General features: G+C 39.2%; 1 protein-coding gene across 1 annotated transcript; it reads left to right on the forward strand.

The window, feature by feature from the left end:
- The first annotated feature begins 3424 nt into the window (after nucleotides 1–3424).
- LOC130965611 (uncharacterized) lies at nucleotides 3425–8510 on the forward strand. The gene is made up of 3 exons (XM_057890378.1): nucleotides 3425–6205; nucleotides 6296–6794; nucleotides 6838–8510. The coding sequence occupies exons 1-3, from the start codon at nucleotides 3425–3427 to the stop codon at nucleotides 8508–8510; spliced, it is 4953 nt and encodes a 1650-aa protein (XP_057746361.1).
- The last annotated feature ends 498 nt before the right edge of the window (nucleotides 8511–9008 follow it).

A 9008-nucleotide genomic window follows, 5' to 3' on the forward strand; every position in this document is an offset into this window, starting at 1 on the left:
AAATAATAACATTTTAGTTGTGAACTCATTGCAAGTAGCACAGGTTTATGTATTCCTCTTTTAGAAGAAGAGAAATAACTTAGAAGTGATGTGGATAACCTATGTACCTACTTTTATATATTAAAAATAGATGCTGATACTAACTTTCTCCACAATGAGTTTAAGCCATCTTTTATTTTCTAATGATGTCACCTCAACAATTCTAATGACTTGGCAAAAGATGAAAATCAACCAATTACTATTTAGTAAAATATTTTTAAAAAATTAAAACAAAAAACTCTTATCTATTATTATTCAATTGAAACATCAAGTATTAATTAAATGCAATAAACATACATTAAAAGTGTCATAATAATAATTATGATACAAAATTTCAGTTACAAATATTCAAATTCTACAACTTATACATAGGAAAAGTCTAGGGGGCCAGCAACTTTATTGACTTTTGGCCAACATGTAGCCAGCAGAGAAAGGGGAGCCATTGGATAAAATCTCACACCAATCTCACACCATTAAATCATCATTGATGGCTATTTGATGGCTACTAATCACAAAAGTTGCTGGCCCCCTAACATTGCTCTTATACATATTAAGACTCTTACTACTCTTCATTTCTTAATCTCTCATACTAATTGTCAAAAATTTTTTAAATTTAATTTAATATTTTTATAATATATAAAAGCTGATACTAACTTTCTCCACAATGAGTTTAAGTCATCTTTTCTTTGCTAATGATGTCACATAAGCAATTCTAATGACTTGGCAAAAGATGAAAATCAACCAATCACAATTTAGTAAAATGTTTTAAAAAAATTAAAACAAAAAACTCTTATCTATTATTATTCAATTGAAACATCAAGTACTAATTAAATGCAATAAACATACATTAAAAGTGTCATAATAATAATTATTATAAAAAATTTCAGTTACAAATATTCAAATTCTACAACTTATACATATTAAGACTCTTACTACTCTTCATTTCTTAATCTCTCATACTAATTTTATAATATATAAAAGCTGATACTAACTTTCTCCACAATGAGTTTAAGTCATCTTTTTTTTTTTTGCTAATACTAACTTTCTCCACAATGAGTTTAAGCCATATTTTCTTTGCTAATGATGCCACATCAACAATTCTAATGACTTGACAAATGATGAAAATCAACCAATCACTATTTAGTAAAATATTTTAAAAAAATTAAAACAAAAAACTCTTATCTATTATTATTCAAGTACTAATTAAATGCAATAAACATACATTAAAAGTGTCATAATAATAATTACTATAAAAAATTTCAGTTACAAATATTCAAATTCTACAACTTATACATATTAAAACTTTTACTACTTTTCATTTCTTAATCTCTCATACTAATTGTCAAAAATTTCTTAAATTTAATTTAACATTTTTATAATATATAAAAGTTGATACTAACTTTCTCCACAATGAGTTTAAGCCATCTTTTCTTTGCTAATGATGGTACATCAGCAATTCTAATAACTTGGCAAAAGATGAAAATCAGCTAACCACTATTTAGTAAAATGTTTTAAAAAAATTAAAACAAAAAACTCTTATCTATTATAATTCAATTGAAACATCAAGTACTAATTAAATGCAATAAACATACATTAAAAGTGTCATAATAATTATTATTATAAAAAATTCCAGTTACAAATATTCAAATTCTACAACTTATACATATTAAGACTCTTACTACTCTTCATTTCTTAATCTCTCATACTAATTGTCAAAAATTTCTTAAATTTAATTTAACATTTTTATATGTTTTTCATTCTCATTCATTCATTTTTTTTTAATTATTTACAAACAAAAAGAACGCAAAAAAAAAACAAAGTGTAGCAATCAATGTAAATCGAAAAATGAAAAAAAAATAAAAATGCAGTTTTATATAACTCTAATATAAATAATCTATGTCTTTTTTAAAAAAAATAAATTCAAAAATCTATTTATCATATGTTCTCTAAAATATTTTTAATATAACATTTATTAAAATCTATTTATAATATAAATAATCTACCTCTTCACGCAATTACGCAGGTCTCACTCTAGTGTCATTCGAAAGAGGAGACACTTCATCGTCATAAAAATTTGTGGAGGGTTGCCAACTGAGTTTTCGTTTTTTCATTTTCATCTAATTTTTTCTAAACTTTAATCTGCTTCTTTCAATCTAACATATGTTGCTCCACCAGTTGCATATCCAAAAACGCGTTCAAATTTGTTAAAATCTGTTGGACATACAGTACCGCCGCACACACATCCTGCATGCTCAACACCTTTCCAACTGCGTCATCAACACGGTGAAAAAAATGTGGCAGCCATTCTTGTATTCACGTAAATACTTTAATATTTGCTCCTAAATACCAACAGAAATGATAGTTCATGCAAGCCATGGGTGTATAAAATAAAATGATAGTAAACTAATACAATACCATAATGGAAAAGTATTATACAGCTATTTTCTGTCTCTCATGTACGTAATATCTCTCTTTCTTTATTAGAGTTGATAAAATGACCTCATTTTAGTATATAGATCTTCTTAATTGTTTTTCCTATTGCTATGGTCTTATGGATATAGTTGCAACATTAATACTTGTTTCATAATAACAACAAAATTCATAAGACAATAAAATAAAAAATAAAATAAAAAAAATTACCATATGATTTGTTTTTTTGCGTTTACTTTTTCCAACATGTGATACTTTAAGTTTTTTTATTGTTTGTATTTTACAAACATTGTTTCTACAATTTTTAGAATAGTTATTGATACATCACCCACATCCTCGGTCGCCCGGAATACTCGGCACGCAAATATTTAAGGCTGACGTCACATCAAACAAACTCGGAACAAGAGCAAATAAGTTCGGCCTCACCTGTTCGAATAAAAAGACACGTGCATCATAAAGCTCGGTCCCGTATCAGCCGTCCGAAAAGCTCGGCACGTGATCAGGACCGAAGCAGCATCACTCAACTGAAAATAAGAAACGTGCTCAGCTGGTTTATAGCACCAAAAACAGAATATCATAATCAATCTATAAACTAGGACTTACCCACTAACGGGTAAAAATGAACTCCTATAAAACCTATCTAATATGCTCGGCTAGGTCTCAGGTTCTATCACTCTCAATCTTCTACTCTTTATTCTAAACTCACTTATTAAGAATCACTACTGACTTGAGCGTCGGAGTATCTTGTGCAGGTATTCCCGTCGCGGTATTTGATTCTGGCCGACGTAAAGCTCTTCCTCTTCATCGGCGATTTGCTCGGAAGCGCATAAGCTCGGCCTCCCTAGTGTTCGGACGAACCACTTGGCGCCCACCGTGGGGCACGGAGTACATCTAACCCCATTTTTTCCTTCGTTTAGTCTTCTACTTTATTTTGCAGGATTCCCGATCCTCGGACATGGCTGACAAGAAAAATCCACAACTCTCACAGGACGACCTCCTGGCTCAAATCGCCGAGCTTCAGGCAGAGGTACGAAGAATAGCCGAGCTCTCAACACAGAACAATGGAGAGAACTCCAAAGGCTCGGCTCAAAGTGCTGCGGACCCTTTAAACATCGTCCCGCCAAAGGAAAAGCTCACCCTCGACAACCCTTTCTCCGAGGAGATCACAAATTACCAGATGCCAAAAAACTTTACGTTGCCCACCGCGCTGGAGCCATACAAGGGGTTCGGCGACCCCCGAGCCCATGTGAAGAAGTTCCAATTGATGATGTTCTTCAACGGCCCTAACAATGAGCCCGTCCTCTGCCGAGCATTCCCTACATACCTATATGGCGCTGCGTTACTCTGGTTTTCTAAACTTTCTGCAGGTTCGATTTCCTCCTTTGAAGACCTCGCCAGATCATTCATTGATTATTTTGCTGCATCAAGAATCTACGTACATGGTTCGGACTACCTCGGCACCATCAAACAAGGTCAGCACGAGAGTCTGAAAGACTATATGACCAGATTCGTTGACGCCACTATGGAGATCCAAGACTTGGACCCGGCCGTTCACCTGCACGCTCTCAAAGCCGGCCTCAGGCCTGGCAAATTTCGGGAGACCATTGCCATAACAAAACCAAAGACGCTAGAGGAATTCCGAGAAAGGGCGGCTGGGCAAATGGAGATTGAAGAACTCCGAGAAGCCCAGAAATCAGACAAACAACCACATCGGAGAGATGAGGAAAGGACTTTCAGATCACCAGGCAACAGGGACACCAAGAAACCTCCTAAGCCCGCGTCAAAGTACAACACATACACCAGATTCAACACCAGAAGAGAGAACATCATCAGAGAAATCCTCAACGCCAAAATCATAAAGCCACCAGCCCGAGCAGGGAACTACCAGGATCAACGATTCGTAGATAAGACAAAGCATTGTGCCTTCCACCGGAAGTTCGATCATACTACAGATGACTGCATCGTTGCGAAGGACCTCCTGGAAAGGCTAGCACGCCAAGGGCTCCTGGACAAATACATCGAGACCCAAAAAGGCAGAGGAGGAAACTCGGACAGAGTAGAGCATAAGCAAGCAATGGCCGACGACAAAAAAGAAAGGACGACTCCTGATCCACCAAGAAGAGTCATCAACCACATATCAGGGGGATTTGCAGGCGGAGGAGAAACAAGCTCGGCCAGGAAGCGAAGCTACAGAGCGATGCTAGCAATCGAGGGAACCATACAACCAAGGAAGGACAAAGAACCAGACGTCACAATATCCTTCAACCAAACAGACTTCAAATCGGCAAGCCCTAACCTCGACGACCCCGTGGTAATTTCCATCCAGGTCGGAGAGCTGTTGGTAAGAAAAACATTGTTAGATCCAGGTAGTAGTGCTGACGTTTTATTTTACTCTACTTTTACAAAAATGAAATTATCAGAAAAATTGATACAACCTTCCTCTGGAGAGCTAATTGGGTTCTCCGGAGAGAGAGTCCCCATCATGGGACACATATGGCTAAAGACCACAATGGGAGAGATCCCTATGTCAAAATCAATTGATATTCAATATCTAATAGTAAACTGTTATAGCCCTTATAATATTATACTTGGGAGACCCGCACTGAACATATTCAGGGCAGTGGTATCCACATTACATCTGTGTGTCAAGTTTCCAGTACAGGAAAACAAGATCGCTACGGTGTACGCCGACCATCAAGAAGCTCGGCAGTGTTACAACGCTGGCCTAAAACCAGTCCAAACAAAACAGGAAGCTCGGCCCCAGGTTCAAGCAATCCACACGACGGCCAACTCAGCAACACTAGCCGATCTAGACCCAAGGGAAGACCTCGGCGAAAGACCTCGACCAATGGACAATCTTCAACAAGTAACACTAACAGCAGACGACAAACAATGCACATATGTCGGAGAGGCATTAGAGGGGGCAGACCGAGCAAGACTCATTCACATACTACGTCAAAACGCCGACCTTTTTGCATGGACACCAGATGACATGCCCGGAATCAACCCAGAAGTCATCTACCACAAGCTAGCAATCGACAAAACAATCCGACCAGTTGCACAGAAGAAAAGAAACCTCGGAGAAGAGAAAAAACAAGTAGCACTCGAAGAAACCCAGAAGCTCCTCAATGCAGGTTTCATCAGAGAGATTCGCTTCACCACGTGGCTGTCCAACGTGGTAATGGTAAGGAAGAGCTCAGGTAAATGGCGCATGTGCGTCGACTTTACAAACTTAAATAAAGCTTACCCTAAAGATGCATATCCACTGCCTTGCATTGATAAATTAGTTGATAACGCCTCTGGTTTCAAAGCTTTGAGTTTTATGGATGCATACTCTGGCTATAACCAGATTCTAATGCACCCAGAAGACCAAAGCAAAACAGCTTTTATAGCAGAACATGGAAATTTTTGTTACAAGGTAATGCCCTTTGGCCTAAAGAATGCAGGTGCGACATATCAAAGGCTAATGGACAAGGTATTCCAACAACAGATAGGCCGCAATATGGAGGTCTATGTAGGTGACATGGTAGCAAAAACACCTATGCAGGGGTCACACTGTGACGACTTAGTAGAAATCTTCAGACAACTCCGAGCATATAACATGAGACTCAATCCAGACAAATGTGCGTTCGGAGTACAAGGAGGGAAGTTCCTGGGATTCATGTTAACATCTCGAGGCATCGAGGCCAACCCAGAAAAGTGCAAGGCCGTGCTGAACATGACAAGCCCAAAAACGGTAAAGGAAGTCCATCAACTCGCAGGACGAATAGCTGCCCTGTCACGTTTCCTACCTGCAGTGGCAAACTGATCTTATCACTTTTTTCAGACATTCTTTAAAGGCAGGAAGTTCAACTGGACAGACGAATGCGAAAATGCTTTTACCGAACTTAAACAACACTTAACATCACCTCCAATCCTCCAAAAACCAGAGACAGGTAACCCACTGTATTTATACCTATCAGTATCTAACCATGCTATAAGCTCGGTTTTAGTAACAGAAACAGGAAGAAAGCAAAGCCCAGTATACTTCATCAGTAGGGTGCTACAACCAACAGAAACAAGGTACCCGAAGATAGAACAACTGGCGCTAGCACTAATCACCATAGCAAGAAGACTGCGGCACTATTTTCAGAGCCACACAATCATAGTACGAACAGACCAACCGCTAAGGCAGATATTAACCAGACCCGAGCTCGCCGGCAGATTGATAAAGTGGTCGGTCGAGCTCTCCGAGTTCGACATCCAGTACGAATCAAGGAAAACACTGAAGTCACAGGTGCTAGCCGACTTTATATCGGAGATGACTAACGACACACAATATAGAGGTCAGTTGGAGCATACATGTGGATGGAGCGTCAAATAAAGAAGGCAGTGGGGCAGGGATACTACTAAAAGAAGGAGACAAAGTGGTGGCCGAGCAGTCACTACAGTTCTGCTTCAACGCAAGCAACAATCAGGCAGAATATGAGGCCCTACTTGCTGGACTAAAGCTCGCCATACAACTACAAATACCTCGAATAATAGCCTACTGCGACTCTTCATTAGTGGTACATCAAATAAAGGGCGAATTTCAGGTAAAAGATCCTTTGTTAGAGAAATATTGGCTCATAACAAAGGATCTAATTTCAAAATTTAAAGAATTTGATATTATCCATGTAAACCGAGAACAAAACACCAGGGCCGATGTGTTATCTAAGTTAGCCACAACTCGGCAAGCCGAAAACACATCGGCACTATCCCAGCTAACACTTGACAAACCAAGTTTTGAGCAAAATACGATTTTGAGTATTACACAGGTCCCAGATTGGCGAACACCTTTTCTCGATTACATCAATACAGGCACCATTCCAAATGATGAGCCAAACTTGCCGCTCTTCCGAAGAAGAGCAAGTTTTTACACAGTGCTCGGAAACACCCTATACAGGCGAGGACATTCACAATCATTAGTCAAGTGCATCAGCAATAAGGAGGCCGAGGAAGTCATGGCTAAAACGCATGAAGGAGTCTGTGGTAACCATATTGGCGGCCGAGCATTAGCAGCAAAGATCCTGCGAACAGGATACTATTGGCCGACGATAAAGCGGGACTGCATCACAAAGGTCAAAGCATGCGATAATTGTCAAAAGCACGCCACTCTCTCAAAGACCCCGGCCGAGGAGCTCCATACCATAGAGGTAAGCTGGCCTTTCGATAGGTGGGGATTGGACATCCTCGGACCTTTTCCGAAAGCGCCAGGCCAGGTAAAGTTTCTCCTAGTGTCAATAGACTATTTCTCTAAGTGGATAGAAGCACAGCCACTAGCGCACATAACAGCAGAAAAAGTGCGATCTTTTCTATGGAAAAATATCATATGTAGATACGGTATCCCACGAGAGATAATCTCGGATAATGGGAGACAATTTACAGATCATAAGCTCGCCACCTTTCTTACAAATTTTAACATCAAACATCACTTTAGCTCCGTAGAACACCCGCAGACTAACGGACAAGTTGAATCAGCTAACAGAATTATCTTGCAGGGATTAAAGAAAAAGCTCGGCGATGCTAAAGGAGAGTGGGCCGACCTCATTCTAGAAATTCTATGGAGTTACAACACCAGCATTCAATCTGCCACAGGGGAAACTCCCTTCAAATTGGTATATGGCGCAGAAGCGCTCATCCCAGTAGAGGTCAGCGTCCCAACGTTAAGGACCGAGCTCTATAATCAACCAAACAATCAACAAGCTCGGTTAGCCGAATTGGACCTCGTAGAAGAAGACAGAGACATCTCCACCATAAAGCAGCGAGCCAGAAAACGATATCTAGAGCAAAGACACCACAAAAGAGTAGTTCACAGGTCTTTCAACAATGGAGACCTCGTACTCAGACGAATAGAAGATGCTCAGAAACCACCAGCACATGGCAAATTAGCGGCAAATTGGGAAGGCCCTTTCCGAGTTCTCCAAAATCTCGGAAAAGGGGCTTACAAACTAGAAATCCTTAGAAGAGAACAGCTACCAGGAACATGGAACATATCCTCTCTAAGGAAATATCAGTCATAACATAGTTTGTAGAATAGCGAATGATGGTACTCTTTTTCCCCCCGAAGGTTTTTTCCCAAAACACATGGGTTTTACTCGGGAAGGGTTTTAACGAGGCCAGACGCAACAAATCATTGTACCCATACAACTCACTGTGCAATCAAAACAGTTCTCATCCTGACAGTTATCACACATTTTAGTTAATAAACGCTCCGAATTATCCGAGCATTATCCTCGGAGCACTAACATCACGAGCCGAGCATATTCCTCGGAAAACTTCCACCATGAAAATAAGTCAGTTTTTTCCAACGACAAAACTAACCCGAGCTTCATACTCGGAATTCAAAATGCGCATGCCGAGCATAAAACTCGGACAAGTTCAAAACTAACATATTTCTTACATTGGTCCCTACCATGCATTCCAACAAATGAACATTTAAAATTAATCCGAGCTTTATACTCGAAGAACAACGCGCGCATTCCGACAATAAGCACATATAAATACAACAAACGTCAAAC

The sequence above is a fragment of the Arachis stenosperma genome, chromosome 3, assembly GCF_014773155.1.
Source record: "Arachis stenosperma cultivar V10309 chromosome 3, arast.V10309.gnm1.PFL2, whole genome shotgun sequence".
In the NCBI taxonomy this organism is placed as follows: Eukaryota; Viridiplantae; Streptophyta; class Magnoliopsida; order Fabales; family Fabaceae; genus Arachis; species Arachis stenosperma.

What these genes read in the sequence shown, in the direction of transcription:
- LOC130965611 (XM_057890378.1), top strand. Translation starts at nt 3,425, where the DNA reads ATGGCTGACAAGAAAAATCCACAACTCTCACAGGACGACCTCCTGGCT. An exon ending in ACATGACAAGCCCAAAAACG is followed by an intron (nt 6,206 to 6,295) that starts GTAAAGGAAGTC and finishes CACTTTTTTCAG; the next exon opens with ACATTCTTTAAAGGCAGGAA. An exon ending in TAACGACACACAATATAGAG is followed by an intron (nt 6,795 to 6,837) that starts GTCAGTTGGAGC and finishes CAAATAAAGAAG; the next exon opens with GCAGTGGGGCAGGGATACTA.